Source organism: Psammomys obesus, unplaced genomic scaffold (genome assembly GCF_907164565.1).
Source record: "Psammomys obesus unplaced genomic scaffold, mPsaObe1.curated_primary_1811, whole genome shotgun sequence".
Lineage (NCBI taxonomy): Eukaryota > Metazoa > Chordata > Mammalia > Rodentia > Muridae > Psammomys > Psammomys obesus.
Window position 1 is genome coordinate 9,281,806 of NW_026596085.1, and position 16,651 is coordinate 9,298,456.

At 41.5% G+C, this 16,651-nt stretch overlaps 1 protein-coding gene across 1 annotated transcript in view; it reads left to right on the plus strand.

The window, feature by feature from the left end:
- Window positions 1–16,651, plus strand: part of Slc2a13 (solute carrier family 2 member 13) — a 263,691-nt gene that overhangs the window by 196,504 nt on the left and 50,536 nt on the right. The window contains exon 7 of the mRNA XM_055627184.1: window positions 12,344–12,469. Within this exon, the coding sequence (XP_055483159.1) occupies window positions 12,344–12,469 (126 nt within the window). The remainder of the gene's footprint in view (window positions 1–12,343; window positions 12,470–16,651) is intronic.

The window sequence follows — 16,651 nt, forward strand, 5'->3', positions numbered from 1 at the left end:
TTCCTTCCTTCCTTCCTTCCTTCCTTCCTTCCTTCCTTCCTTCCTTCCTTCCTTCCTTCCTTCCTTCCCTTCCTAATTTTATTTCAAGCTAAATTCTTGTTAGGATGCATAAGTCAGCCTCAAACTAGCAGGACTTACTTAAGCCTCTGGATTATAGACCTGCACCTCTAATAACCAGCTTAAAATCCATCCATTAATAAACTTGCTATATAATGACATTAATACCCCATTTTTAACATATGAAAAGGCAGGGGTAGATACAGCCCCACCATTATAGTTCTGACATCTTAGTGAAATGTCAGTGCTATTTGGAGATTTCTATATTTACTGTAATGGGACATGATGATATTAGATTGCTGTTGCTGACAGGGGTTTATTGCCTACATTCATAATTGAAGGAAATGCTTAATTTTAATAAAAGGTTAATGAAATAGAGATTTCTTTCATCAAGTTTGTGGGTCCCATGTGAAAGACATAGCTCACAGCAGTGAGCTTTATCTAATTCTTCTAAGGTAGATGGGGCATTCTCCGACCGACACAGCAGAGAAGGCCCAGGAGACTTTGATGTTGCTAGGGAACAAGGTGCCAGGCTGCAGATGAGGCAGAAGGAAATGAAGGGCCTTGAGTATCAAGTCAAGACTTGGGTGGGGAAGGAGGAAGGAATTCAACAGCATCACTCAGGAATTATCCTTACCTTCCAGCTTTGTAGAGGGGTTTCTGCCTGACTTTGGATGTGAGTTGGGAGAAGTCTGACAGCCCCAAGGAGACAAAACCAAATCTGAAGTTTATTTATGTGGGTGACTGTGAGGACAGTATATCTTTGGAGATGTTCAGGGTAGGCTGCTTAAATGTTAAGTGCAGAGATTTAGAGGAAGAGGTGTAGCTAGTTCATAAGGGCCGCATGTCCTAACTACTGAGCAAGGAAGATGGATGGGCCAAATTTTTAAGCATGCTTTGATTTTAAAATAATATTAATTTCTGTGAATTAGACCCTTTACTTTTGCAGGAATCATCCCGCATTCTGTGTGGATATTTTTGTCAAATTACTCTCGCACATTCTTAGGAGGAAAATACTATATTATTTGATTGTACGGGAAGAATACAAAAGCTCGGGGAGAGTTTATATGACTTGCTGAGGCGACATAACTCCTGTGCTCTGCCAATGCCCTTCTTTAGTCGAACTAATGATCTTTCTCTGACTACCTGACAAGTCTATTGAAGCTATGAGAATTATAGAGAGATGCTTCAATCAGCCCACCCACAAAGCACAGAAGGAGCATCTATCTACAAACCTAACTATAAACACTAGGACTTTATCAAGTCTCTCCCTTGAAAATGGTGCCAAATGATGACAGTCATTAAACCAGAGGCACCGTAATGATCTGGCTACAGAATGTGCCACTTAATTGAGCTAATATGCAAAGTCAGGATTTTTAGTAGCAAAGTTCATTTTGAACCAGAGATGAGATTCTGGGCTCATGCACAGATGAATAAACAAATTGAAGTCACTTCCAACACTTTATTGTATTAGCAGTGTTGATTTTGGGGGGGGGGAATCCTAATTCCAGGAGAATCTGCCATGAAACAAATCAGTACCTTAGACCTTTCTCAGAATTTGAAATGCCTGCCTTATATTCCCAGATTTTTGTTACTTTCTTTTTTTTTTAAAGAAATGTATGTGTATGAATATCTTACCTTCATGTATTTATATGTACCATGTGTATGTCTGATGTCCATGGTGTCCACAAGAGGACATCTCCAGGAACTGGAACTGTGGTTCATTGCAATTGGATGGCAGTAACTGACCCTGAGTCCTCTGCAAGAGCAGGAAATGGTTCTAATCACTGAGATTTCTTTAACCAACCCCATCATTTGTTTTTAATCAAAGAAATGCTAGATGTCTGGGGACAAAAATGCAAAGCTGGCAGTATATCTCAGCTACTGCTCTCATTCTCAGACACCACTACACAGCATCTCTTATCCATCTCTACACTGGTTCAGCCTTCCTCCAGAATGTGTGAGCTCTTAATTCCTGAAAAGATGTCTGTTTTAGATCTGACCCCAGCAGTGGGGTAGACATTGTGGAGTTCCTCTTAACTGAGATATTCTCTGTGTGGAATTACCAACTGTGGCAGGATGTTCTGACCCTCAATTGTCCCTGGCAATGTCCACCATGGCTCTGTCATCAGTATCCTCTGTGAAGCCCATGAACACCTTTATTCTCCTCTACAGCATGTCAATGAATCTATAAAACATCGAGACAATAGATTTTACACACACGTTCTGTAATCATTTCATGTTTTCACTGTGCAGGGCTCATGTGGGCTTTAGTTAGATTTACAATACCTGTTTAGTGAGCTTTTGAAATTGAAACCAATAACTTACGTTTCAAATTATGCATCTGTGGAAATCCATATTGTCTGTACTGATATATGCTGATCAATTTTGTGTTGTGCCATGGTGGAAAAATGCACAAATGAATGAATAAATTATCATGTGCCTTAGTCAGTGTTCTATTGCTGTGAAGAGACACCATGTCCACAGCAAATCTTATAAAAGAAAGCATTTAGTTGGGACTTGCTTACATTTTTTAGAGGTTTAGTCCATCATCATCATGGCAGGGAGCATGGTGACATACAAGCAGAAGTTGAGAGTTCTACAACTGGATACACAGGAAGCAGGAAAAGAGAGGCTCTAGGACTGGCTGGCGCTTTTGAAACCCCAAAGCCCACTCCCAGTGGGCCTCTCTGGGCCTCCATGCAGGGACACCCATGATGCATGCCTGGCCTTGACAGCTCCCCGACCTGTAGAGAAAGATTATACAACCCCTTTCTTGTATCCTTGACTCTAAAGCAAGAACCACATGGCCGAAGCTGCCAAATTCTGCTGCTTACTGGAGCTAGAACATGGCCCCTCATTCAATTACATTTTCACCAGCTTTCTGTTGTTGATGGTTTCCTCCACTGCTTAAGCTTTTTTTTTTTTTTAGCTGTATGGGCTCTTGCCATGAGGGTCACCATTCTCTTTATTTCATTTATCATTAGGCTTTTCTTTAAACTTTTTATCTCTTTGAGCACTGGACATAGCACCATTATACTTCCTGGTGTTCCCTTTCCCCTCGAGCTCTACATTTTATATTTTTCCTTGCTCAGCTTGCTCCTTTTTATCATGATCTAAGTAAGAATGACCACTAGTAACCCCACAACAGAGTCAATACTAGGTCATCTTGAAATCTCCTCTGCCAAGGCTATTAATCCAAAATTCTTCAATTTAGCCTCAGGCAGATTTTTTTTCTGGAAAAGAGCAAAAGACAACAACCACGTTCTCCAAAATATCACAAGAACAGTCTCTAGGCCTCTTACTATATTCTTCTCTAAAACTTCTTGAGCCAGGCCATCAAAACCTACATTGCTCTTAGCACCACTGTCTTCCACACCCCTACAAGTATGGCCCATACTTAAAGCATTCAATTGCTCTTCTAAACCAACGTCCTAAAATCCATGTTCTGCCAACAAGCTACATGGTCAGGCCTGTCAAAGCAATATCCTACTCCCTGGTACCAAATTCTGTGTTAGTCAGTGTTTTGTTGCTGTGAAGAGACACTATGTCCCACAGCAAATCTTATAAATGAAAGCATTTAATGGGAGTAGCTTACAGTTTCAGAGGTTTAATTCATTATCATCATGCCAGGAAACATAGGGGCACACAGGCAGAAGTAGCTAAGAGAGCTACATCAAAATCCACAGGCAGCAGGAAAAGAGAAACACCAGAATTGGCAGGGCTTTTGAAATCCCAAAGCCCACCCCCAGTGACATATCTTGTCCAACAAGGTCACACCTACTAATCCCTCTCAATTAGTGCCACACACTAAGGCCAAGCATTCAAATACATCAGTCTGTGGAGGCATTTTCATTCACTTACCATCGCATGCCTGGATAGTGCTAATAGGCATCATTTATTGCATTGTTTTATTTGATATTACATTAATGTATTTGCCTTGCTATGTTTTATTATAATCAGTGAGGAACTTAAGCATCATGAATTAATATTCCTCTCCATTATAGCTGAAATTCTAGTAGGAACCAAGTGTCTCTCCCTTCATGTAAACAGACAGTGCTGTGGCTCAGTTCAGCCTCAGATGGAACCCAAGAGGACTTTACTTTGTACTTTTTAAAAGTCGAGTTCATTACTCTCCAAAAGTTGAGTTATTTTGCTTAGTACCTAATTGCTGGAAAAATAAAACAATGTAGTAGAAAGCCCTACTTTAAAAAGCCATTACTCCAATTATATGATAAAATAATAACTTTTTCTATTCTATTACTTACTTACTGAGTTATCCATTGAGTCCTAGGACATCCTGGTAGCTTCCCAAAGCTGAGTCATGAGTTGATCTGAGTTAACTAGGACAAAGCAGAGAGGGACAAAAATGAGAGGGAATTTGAGCGCGATTGGCACTGCATGTTTTGTGTCTGCATGTTTTTAGGGTTGGGTGTGCTGTTGGTGTTGTCCTTGTTGTTGATAATGTCGTTGTTGAGACAGCGACTCACCGTCACTGTCTGTGTGACCCAGGCTCACCTAGAACTTGTCATCCTGCTACCTCAGGCTTCAGCACACCGAGCTTAAAAGTAAGTGCTACAGCTCCTGGCTTTGCATTGTATTTTCAAGAAAAATGTGGAAAGGTGCAGGAACTCAGAGTTACTTCAGAATCGAAGTAACATATGCAAATAGCCAGGATTAATCAAGCAATAGCAACAGAAGCAAACCTGGTGGTGTGGCTCCATAGTGGGGCACTTCCACAGCATGCGTGGGAGGTCTTAGGGTGGAACCCCAATACTGCAAAAGCACAAAGAAAAGCTGCCAACAGCTTTAATAAAAAACATTTTGATCGTCTATTACAAAAGCAAAAAGTACGAATGTCTTGAAATCCCTCAGAGAGGGAGTCAGCGTAGAGGCCCAGCCTCAGAGAGTAACTTGGAAATCTAGCATTGGGAAAGATAAAGCATTGAAAGCCCAAAACTGAATGAATTCCAGAAAAGGCGGAGAAATGCACAGGGAAATGGAAATGAAGATAACATAAACCCTTAGCTTCTAAGAGGCAGAGGTCAACTTGGTAGTGCATCCTGCCTGGAATAAACTGGAGTGACAGGAATGATAGAAGAGGACAGCTTAACCATCTGCTCTGCAGGGAAGTTTTGGAGAAAAGGTTTACTCTGCAGGCACAAGCACTGAGCAGAGCCTGTGGGGACAACCAGGAGCACCTGGGAAAGCAGATTTCCAAAGCCAGGATCAGGCACCATCAGTGAGCTTACACTGCACTGCACAGTTAGAAGCAGTGTCGGGCAGAGAGGTTTCACTGCTCTGCAGAGATGAGCAGATAGACTCTTGGACAGCTTTGCCACAATACTGGAACTCAAGAGCTCCTGATTTTTATAGCATATTTATCACTTGTTCTGCTTGAAACAAGAAGGACAACTGACTTGTCCCAACAGCCTTTACTGCTTTCACAGTTTAGTTCCCTCTATAGTCATTAGAGATCAAAAAAACAAATAAAAATCAAACAAAAAAAATGTTTCCAGGTGACCAGAAATGTGTTTATCTAAAATATTTAACCTCCATCTTTGCAAGAGTCATTAAAAATCTCTTCATTTGCCACTTCCTGAACCTTAACAAGCAGCCAAACCACTGTCTCATTCTTTGGTTTCAAATGAGAGATAAGTTAAAAAGAAAATGGTTCATGCCTGTGCTTGGAAACCATTCACAGTATAGTTAACATGGAGCCAGACACTCTACCGGGGGCTTTTATGGATTCTCCTAGGAGAATACATATACATACACATATCCACATATATATTATGCATATTTATCTCATTGGCATGGTGAGATAGTAGTCCCCACTTAGTGATGTCAAATATGAAGGAAACCGGTGTGCTTGCTAAATGCCCCATTTGCTGGAATTGTGGAGACTTGGCAGTTTCCACTCACAGTCAGTGTACTCAGAGGCTTGATTTAAAACTCTCTCCATTTCTCAGCTTCTGTTCTGTTCCTCGGTACATGATACTGACATTAACCATGTACAGGTGTTATGCTAGCTGTGGAAGGGAAAAAAAAAAAAAGACACATGATTAGAGCCACTCATCATCAGTTTTGTTTTTAAATTTTTATTTGCCTATTTAACCCAAAGTAAAGTCTCATAGTTTTCAAAAAGATTTAGCATTTCAGAATGTAATTAGAAATGGGCAAAAAAAAATTTTTTTTCAGCATTTGTAAAATTACTGTGATCAGTCATGAATGAGACCCTTCCAGGCCCCATTTACGTTACTGTTGGCATTACATTCTACCAGTCACTCTACCAAGAGCATTTATGTGTGTGCAGAGTCCCTTCAACTGACAGCAGACGTACAGTGATTAGTGCTCTGCTGCAGCCCACAGACCAAAGCTGTCAAGCCCTTGCTGTGGCTGTGCAGTGGTCCTAGGGATGACAGTGGACTTTGCATTTTTAACATAGAGTCTTAGTACTTAGCCCAGTTCCTAGTAACCAATTTCTCCCTAATAGATTTTTATTTTAAGAAAATACACTGCCCAGCTCTTAGAAGGAAGGAAAAAGCAGTTATATCTATAGACAGAATGAGTGCTTGATTGATGTAGCTACACAGAAAACCTCGCGAGGCAACGTGAGTAAAAAAAAAGAATGTCTACATTTTTATATGAAGTTTTCTCAGTCATGATAAATTGGAGAGTAATATCATATTCTCACAAACATAGTAATCATCACAGATAAATACAATTTGATCAATATACAATATGCTACCTTCAGTGCAAACACTAGGAACTGCTCTTCGCTGTTGCTGATGCAGTTTATTCTTTATAGAAAGGGCAGAGAGGAAAGGCAGAAGGATGATTGAAGAGACTAAAGTGGGCAACAAAGCCGAGCAAAGCAATCACTCTTTGTAGACTGGGGAAGAATTCAGAGGGCGAGTTTTGCCAGGAGTCTGTCTGTAGTTACCCCACAGAGAGCTTATACACAGAGAGATTCTACTAAGAACATTTCCTCACCCAGCCCTTCCACTCTTTGTGAGAGGCGCTGTGCAGAGGAGAACCCCCAGACACAGAGGCTGTCCTCAGCAAGGTCAGGCAGCTCAGACACAGCCAGGCTGGGATTCACATGTTTGTGTAGGCTAAGCGGTGTGGAGGAAATGAACTGAAGGTAAACTCAGACTGAAAGCAGAGACATGCCCTCCCCAACATGTGCAACGCCAGACTCACTTTAAGATCAGTGTCTGGCCTCGCCCTTCCCAGCAGAACTGCATTAGCACTTGGGGCTCGGGAGCCTGGCACCAAGTCCCCACGAAGGCTGCCTAAGTCTGCATCACATTTGAAAATAAGTTTCAAAATTATAATCCAGACCGGGAAAGACTGAGGGGAAATTGAAGAGCCTGGTGTGTTGCTGTTCCCCAGGCCCCCTCAAATGGATCTAAAAAGAAGTACTGGGCAGACTGACAAGATGAACTGGGCCGATCCAACCAGAGCAAGGAGTTTGGTGTACAGTACAGGCAGGGGACACTGTGGTCAGTTTTAATTAGAACAGAAGCCTGGTCAGGTGGCAGTATGGGCAGAGTGGAATGGAACCAAGTGAAGGTGGCATTTCCTGCACCGTCATAGAAAAGTGTATTAGAGAGTGTGAGGACAGGGGAGAAGAGCCCACAGCAGTGCAAGACTGTAAACAGGGAACAGTGTCTAGGAACACTTTCCTGGAGAGCATCTCGAAGAAACTAAAGCCGGGCATGGTGCCGCACACCTTTGATCCCAGCACTCAGGAAGGCAGAGGCAGGTAGACCACTGTGAGTTCTAGGCCAGACTAGTCTATAAAGTGAATCCAGGACAGCCATGGCTACACAGAGAAACCCTGTCTCAAAAAAAAAATTTTTTTTTAAAGTAAGATTAGGAGAGAAACATGCTCTAGATTCACTGTTGGGGATACCGGACTTCTCTAGAGGGCAATGTGAATCGAGGAGTGGGATGTTTTCCTTTAAGATATTAGTACCTGTGGCCCTAGCTTTCACAAGTCTGCATTTTTTTTAATGAATTCCTTCTTACACAGTTGGGATGGAGGCAGTCTCCTGGTAGCAGTGCTGTGGCAGGGAAATAAGAATGGTGTCCTGGGGTTTAAACCTGGCCCTGCAGAGGCTGCCCAGGAGGCCCAGAGCTCCTGCTTCTTCTTGTAAAATATATTCTAAGTCATCTGCTCCAGGCCGGCGGGAATTTGAAGAATGAGGCCTAAAGTGGGGAAGATTTGGGGAGTGGAGAAGGGAGGCAGTGGTCGCTGTACCATATGAGGTCCAAGGTCACGGTTAGGGCTGAGGGAGCCTATTGTACCCATCCATGCAAGGCATCCTAACGCCTGCATCCCAGCAGCCAGTTTTCTGAGCTGAGACCTTGTTAGGGAGGCAGGTTTAAGACCAGGCACTGACCGTGCTGCATCTCACTGGTTTAATGAGACACATTTAAGAAACTGGCCCGTTTTCTACAGAGTCGAAGTCATCGACTTCTGAGTAGAAATTAAGAATGTTCTAAATTAGCCCATGTCAATGTTTTAAAGATTTTTCTGAGGTGCAAATCATCGAGCTGCTCTCTGCCTTTATTGGGTTACTTAATGACAACACATCACCTTTTACCTCCCGTGCATGCTAGCCATGAAACTGGGGCCTTTCTTCTTCTTTTTCTTTCTTCTTTAGCTGGGAACATTTGGATTTCTTAGAACCAGATTTGCTCTAAATATATGAATCCCTATTTACCCTTCTCCCTGTTTCTAAAAAGAAATCTTAGAGGTTTTTAAGGTAAATCTCCTCTCTCCAGCTAGTGATGAAAGCACATTTGTGTCCTGTAACTACCACAGGGCAGCCTGTTTTCTAGTCTCACTGTTTTCTCTGAGTTCTACCCTCAGTTGACCAGCTCTCCCTGTGTCCCCAGCACTCCCCAGTTGTACGTGGTGTCAGTCTGCATTTGATTCTCTAGCACTTCCCATGATTGAGCATGGTCTCGGGTGTTCCATAGTCTCCCCACGACCAAGACTGCAGTTTTTCCATCACACTGATATAACAAAGTTTCTCTGAATAGTGCTATTACCTCTTACCATGATAGTTTAAGGCTATAATTTAAAACAAGGACCCCCCCCCCCGTTTCTGCCTCTGTCTCTGTGTCTCTGCCATTCCTTTCATTCAGCAATGCTCTTACAAAGCACAGTCCTTTTGTATATTCCCTGCTAATTAATTTCCTTTTAAACATACAGTTTCTTGGGCTGGTGAGATGGCACAGTGGGTAAAAATTTGACAGCTCGTGTTTGACCCCCAGATACCATGTAGAAGGAGAAAACTGTTGTACTTTAATCCCTCACATGACCTTGTATGCACACATGAACACACATATAACAGTTTAAAGAAACTGTACATTTTCTTAGTGTTAGGCCACAACTATAGTTTTTGCACTTGAGATCAACATTTGAGCAGATGCTTATGTGACACTGTATGGTGGGAATCTGTAAGTGAGAGCACAGTGAAACCACCAAACTGGACCTCTCTATGGTTGGAAAGGTTTATCTGGGGAGATTCAAACTGCCAAGGCTAACTCTTGGGGTACGGTGGGAGTGAATCTATGAGCTGGAACAGCCTGGGAGTTGGAGCAGGGGGTGGGCCTTTGATGTCCAGAGCAGCCTGGGAACTACTTAGGAACTTTGATCTGTCATTATAGGTTTGTTTGAATTAGTAGGGAACCAGACACCTTTTATCACACATAGTTGACTGTAGTAGGGGACAGATTGGGAATTATGGCTGTTCATAACAAACAGAAACCCACTTCACAAGGTGTCTGAGGAATGCCGAGTATAGCTTCTGTTTATCTGTTAGCAATCTTTCTGTTTACCCAGAGTCTGGCCTGTGCTCAGCCCAGACTGTCATTTATGGCATTGTCAGCGTCACCACCATTCTAGGACCTGTTTTGTACCTAACAGCACCTGCTCCCACAATTTAAGGACTTGGTGATTTAGAGTTAAATAATACATTTGTCTCAGTTAGATTATGCACGTGTCGTCTGAGGCCATGTGCTCTTGGTATGTAACATTTAAAGTCTAGAAGTTGGACCCTCCCCGTGGTCATAGTTTTGGACAGGCAAGCAGGTTCAATATTTGCTTTTCACACATAAAAAGCATATGCCTGGCAAATTCCTGCAGGCATTGACTTTGCATTTCAGTGAAAGATTGTATCTATAAGGTACCTTTAGTGAAGACTGGCTCTTTCTAGCCATGCTATTTGTTAATAGCATCTGTTAAAGCCACAGTTGTGAGATGTGTTTTTGGTAAAATGTCTTTTGGCCCATCTCCACGGTATGTAATTTTTACTGTTAACGTCAGAATGTCAAGTGTGTGTTGGGCATGTTGTGGTATTGAGAATATTTTTTTTTCCATGAAATAGTGTATATGATTGGAAAGCAAAGAAATCTAGGTCAAGCATGACGGCATGCTGGGGAACTTTTTTTTTCACCTCCATGGTGAGGCAGTACCAGTTCTATCCAGCAGCTTGCTTCTGGGAAAATAAGGAAACCTGTGTTTTTTGCTGTGTGGCTTCCTTCCATTGAGAGAACCCTGGGGGAGCCATATGGATTATCAGGAAGAAAGCTTTCCACACTTTCATTTAAAATACAGGACACAACTAAGCCTCTACATAACTGTGAACACAGCCATTGCAACAACTGTGGTGATGGCCAGGGGGAGGAAACGCAGGGCTCTTGTCCTCAGACACAGGGAGCTCCTTGTCTTCAGAGCCTGAAGGAAAAATACTTGAGGACAGGACTGGAGCTGCTCCTGTCAGAGTTTAAAGCTGTTAAAGTTCACGCTTAAGACCTTCAGTTTTCCCTGTGAAATAAGATGTGTCTCAAAGGTAAACAACACCAGCAAAAACCAGACCTTCAGTAAGTTCTTACAGATTATCCCAGTAGTCTATATCTAGGACTGAAGTCTCATTCAAAAAGAGGGGAAAATTGACAGCAGGACTCTAATATGGAAATAAATCTAACATGTAAACCATGCAGGTGTGTTAGCATTTAGTTAAATGAACCAAAGGGCCATTTCAGCTTAGAGGGCTGAGAAATACCATCCTGCATGTCTTTGGAGTTTTTGCATGTCCAGTGGACATCTCTCTCTGATGGCCTGTTTTTCCCCACACTCCATAGGATAATTACCTGTCCGGAGTGAGAATTATTCATTTTTGTGCTGATTGGTCTTTTAACAACAAAATAACCCCTTCCTCCATAATCTCTTTTTTTCTCTGTCTGGTAAATCTCTCCTATAACTCGGTTCAAATATTGCCTCTGAACTTATTTCCAGCCCTTGAATCCTCCTCTGCCTTTGGGTAGGAAGCACCCTTTCCTTTGTTGAGACTATTGATCATGCCATCTCTTTCTCATCCTTGCTTTCTACCCGCCGCAAATCACGAGTCTTCAGCTACTCCTGTAATACGGCCAGTGCTGCCTGTGCCTGAGCTATCCATGAAGGGCTGTAGAGCCAATCTCATTCTGCATCCATGGGGGAGGCTTGGGTTGGGAGACGGTGCCCACCTCAGACTGGCTGTTCAATGATACAATAACGTTAAAAAAAAGTAGTGACTGATCGAATGTTCCTCTGCGATCTGGTCGTAGATGCAGTTAGGTAAGGTTAGCACTTCTTCCTGCACCCGTTAGTTTTTAGTTGGGATTAGTGACAGTTAGAACTCAGGATGTTAATGTTAAATGTACACTTGTCCACCAAAAAGTTAGCAATGGCTGGATTTGGGGTATTTATGCTTTTGTTAAAGTTTGACTTCAAATATGCTCTTTCATTATTCGACTATATATATAATATAATTTATATAAATATATATATACAAATCAAGCATATATTTATACATATATAGAGAGAGGACATTTTCATTTTTAATGCAGACAGAACATGAATCAGAAAGACACTTCTAAGAAATAAATGCTTCATTATAACCCAAAACTAGTCCAGGCTGGATCCAGATGGATCAGTCTGTAATAAATATCAGTAATTTAGGCAGTTTTTTTTTTTCTTTTTACTGCAGGTCTATGGGGCTTGCTAGCGCCCTGGCCCCCCTTGCCACATAGTACCTTACAAAGTTGCTACAGTCTGCATAGAGAGATGAAAGTGACCCTCCAGCTATGACCTGGACGTGGTCATGACGCTTGCCTTGGCCAAAGTCAATAAAATAGTGTGAGCTGTGGGGCCAGCAGCTGGAATTGATATGTAACAAGCACCAGTTGACCAGGCCAACATGACTTTTAACTCTTCCTGTTTCAGTTACTGTAACGAGTGCATGCTGGATCCAGACTGCGGCTTCTGCTACAAGATAAACAGTTCAGCTGTCATTGAGTCTTCCTGTGTTCCAGTAAATAAAGCTTCTACAAATGAGGCAGCCTGGGGCAGGTATGTCATGCATTGCTTACCATGACAATGTCATCCAGTTTCAAAACGAGCCTGTTCTATTAGCTTGTACTCATCGTACAAGAAGTGGAATGTGTGGTGTTCTCTTGAATATATATAAGACAGTTTGATTATATTAACTCCTACTTCATTCTCCTATGCTCCTTTCCCTCCTGCTGGTTATCCCTGCCCTTCCCCCACTTTCCCTAATAGTCTCTTCTACTTTCACATCTTAAAAAAATAATAATAATCAAGATTTTAGTCCTGGAAGATAACCCAACAGGTAAAGGTGCTTTCTACTAAGGCTGAGCTGAGTCCCCAGGACACACGATAGAAGAAGATAGACATGCAAGGGATACTGTGACTTACACACACACACACATACACACACACACACACACACCTCAGAAAGAGAGAGAATGTATTTTTAAAGAAACTAAAAATCCAGATTCACTGTACGAGAGAAGACACGTTATTAGTCAGTGAGACTGGTTTTCAGCCTGCAGAATATGTATGGTGCAACAGGGCCTTTTTCATGCACCTCTGGGAAAAGGTTTTGTAGCATGTCCTGGTGATTCAGAAATACTTCATGTTTTAAAATACAGAAGAAAGTGCTCAGATCCCATGTGCTTGGAAAATACTCTTAGTATTAAACAAGTTTCCCCAGCACGGCCACCGGGCTTTGGATGTTTAGTTGAAGCAGGTGTTTTCTTGAATCAGCAGGGCCGTTTCTCCCACTCCAGATTGTAATTTCCAAACTGTAATTTTCTGAACCCAAGTGAAGGGCAGTTCTAAAGTCAAAATAAGTTAGCATCACTTTAAATTATTTAACAGAACTATTTTCCCCTGGAGTTTTTGTGGCTCAATGAAATTAGCCAGAATCACCATCAGAATGTACCCTGCCTAAAAGCTATCAGCATTTCTGTTTGGGACAGAACACATTGCTTTATCATGAACACTCTCAGCCAAACCCCTTGTATCTCCAAAAATCAATGATGGGTCTTAAACTGGAGACATCTGTAGAGCCACGTTGGAAGGAAAAAACAGGAAGCCCAGTAAAGGTGTTTGCCTCACAAGCCTGATGAATTGGGCTTGATTATGTAAAGGTGGATGGAGAAACAGATGTCACAGACTTGACCTCTGACCTCGATACGCAAACACCGTCACCCTACTCCCACCTCAAGTGCAAGTAATAATATATATATATAATTTGAAAAATGAGTAAGGATATGGAGAGCTGGTTCAGTTATTAAGAGCAGGTACTGCCCTGGCAGAGGGCCTGACCTCCGTTCCTACCATTCATGTCAGGAAGCTCACTACCTATAACACTACCTTCAGGGGATCTGTACCCTTCTTCTGACCTCCATGTGCCCTGCCTTTGTGGGCACAAAATCTACACTCAAATATAGACATGCATATACATAAAAATAAAATCTTAGAAAAAAAGTAACAGCCAAATTGTCAGAACACAGAAGCCATGGCATTTTCCATGGAAAGCATCTCTTTTCTGGTCTGTGACAGTGTCACTCTGTGTTCTTTTTCTGGCTGATCTCCAAATCCTCCTGCCTCAGACTTCTAGGTGTTAGATTCATAGCCATGAGCCACCATGTTTAGAGGAAAGCAACTTCTGATTGATATGGGAGGAGAGGCCAGAGGAATGAGCCATAACACTCAATGAAAGTGAGAAAACAACCAGGTATGAAAGATGGGCAAATAAAATCTAAATAACCAGCATTACCAAAACAGAGAATTTAACATAATAAGCTTAAAAGAAATAAAGGATATATTTTATACTATACTCAACATTGTACACTTAAGAGGCACATCATGAATGTGAATGTCTATATGTTGCATTACGTCATAATCCAGCACATTTTGCATAGACACAATACTTAAGAAACTAACATTCAAGGCAAAAGTATAAAACGTGGTATGAAAATTGTATGTGTGTGATCTGTTTGAAAGATAAGCTACTAAATGAAATGGCAAAACAATCAAGCTAAGAAAGATTGGAAACGGGGAAATTTACAAAAATATGGTTTTGAGAAATCACAGAAAATTAAACATTTAAACCCATCTACAATAAATCATTTAGATACACTGATTAAAGACAAGAATATTTAGACTGAAAATTTAAAGATATATTTTTACACCATTTGTAAACAATATCCATAGAAATGTTGGAAATTGTGTGGAAAAAATTATGCGCTAAGTCAAGAAGACAAAGATAGCAGAAATCAGAGAATTTGGGAATCTTACCAAATTTAATACAATAGTTAGTCAGCCTAACTGAGAAGTTCATTCAGTTTGAACCAACATAGAACACCTGCAAAAATGTGTTACGTTTAATAAAAAAAAAAGTAAATTTATCAAGTATATTAATATATACTCAAATAAACTGTAAGTAAATCCAGATACTATCATGCAGACATGCCTTCTGACCAAGGGAGATATTTATAACCCTTTCCAAATTAGTTGAGAAACTAAAAACAAAAGTCCAAATTGAGAACAGGTCATAGAAGCTGGACAGGTGGCTCAGTGGTTGAGAGCGCTTGCTGCTTTTGCAGGGAATCAAACTTCAGGTCCAGTCCTGGCAGCTCACGATGCCTGTAACTCTAGCCTCAGGGATCCAACAACCTCTTCTGGCCTCTGTGGGCACCTGCACACATGTGACACACACACATTCGTGAATGTAAATAAAACAATATATAAACCTTAAAAAAATCAAATGATGGAAAACAAAAGATAAAGTTTACAGCTACACAGGCTTGCAAGAAGTAGAACCAGAGCACAGTGTAGTTTTGTGCAGGAAGGTACAAAACTCAAGAGCAGCCAGTCCTTAGAAAGGTCTGTACAGTTGAAGAAAACTCTTAAGATTACAGTTCTGGCCAGGACAAGAGGAAAGGCATAAGCAATATTTAAAATGAAAACACGTGCAAAAGACAACAGGCTTTTTGACAGTCATAGAAGTTCAGTGAATAGTGCATTTGAAGGTCCATAAAAAGTTTTCAAGAAAAAGTAGAACTTTCTAGCACAAGCTCAGAACATCTTTGAAGTGCCATAGCTATTCGGCATGTGAAATTTCTGATTCAAAAGGTAAGCCCACCTTGTTTGGAACAGCTGCAACTAAGCACTGGAAATATTCTCCGCTAAGAATGTGATGGATATCTTTACATGGTGCTAGGACAACTGGTCCTCACCAAGTCCTGCTCCCAGCTCTAGACTGGTAGACTGAGAGTAGCTGCTCTATTGGTTCTTTAAAGGGTTTCTAAGCAATGTAAGGTTATAGCAACGTAGAAATGTCCTGTACAGGTGTGTGTGTGTGTATGTGTGTGTGTGTGTGTGTGTGTGTGTGTGTGTGTAACACACATCATTATCTAACTGATCAATGCATTAGAATAGTTCTCATTTATTCTATGTGTCTCTTCCTCCTCCTCCATACCTCCCAGCTCTCTGTCTACACAAAAACCATAAATAATCTATTCTGGAATATCAATGCTAACTAAAAATACCATTAATGAGGGACACTTTCTTAGCGTGCTGGTTCAGTATTTGTTTCCTATAACACAGCACTTTAGCTCTGTAATTAGAAGCACGAGAATAGCTGGGTAGAGTCGCTCTTTGGCAGTTCATTGTTCACAGCATTCATTCAGCTGAGATATTTTCCTCACTGCCGAGCTTCGCTACAGCGTGCAGCCTGTTGGCTCTGCATCCCACCACTTGCCTGAACAACATGTACTCAAGGCTACACCTCTCGCCGGTGCCCTGATGTCCTTAGTGACTTTCCTCTTCCTCTGCATCCTGCCTGGGGTTAACCATTTCTTCTTTCATCACTGCCTAAATTTTAATAATCATTTTGTCCAAAGAAGACGTTTGTCAGTTTTTGCTTTGCATTCTGTCAGAGTAGGCTACAAAACAGAGCATATGTCTACCGCTAACCTTGTGGTAGCCTAGCAACAAGAGAACTGTTATGGCCACAACAAATCACTGATCGTTATGAGGCACGACTTGACACCACTTGACACTTGATAGTGTGTTGCATCCTGGTCCAGGAACTTCCAGGAAAGGCTATTTCCACAGATGCAGCTCTCACAGACCTTAGAGCAAAGCTCATCTCACACTAACATGGTAGCCTCCCTCTATAAAATGAAGCCTAGCCTCTCTATGACAGCTGATCCGGAATGA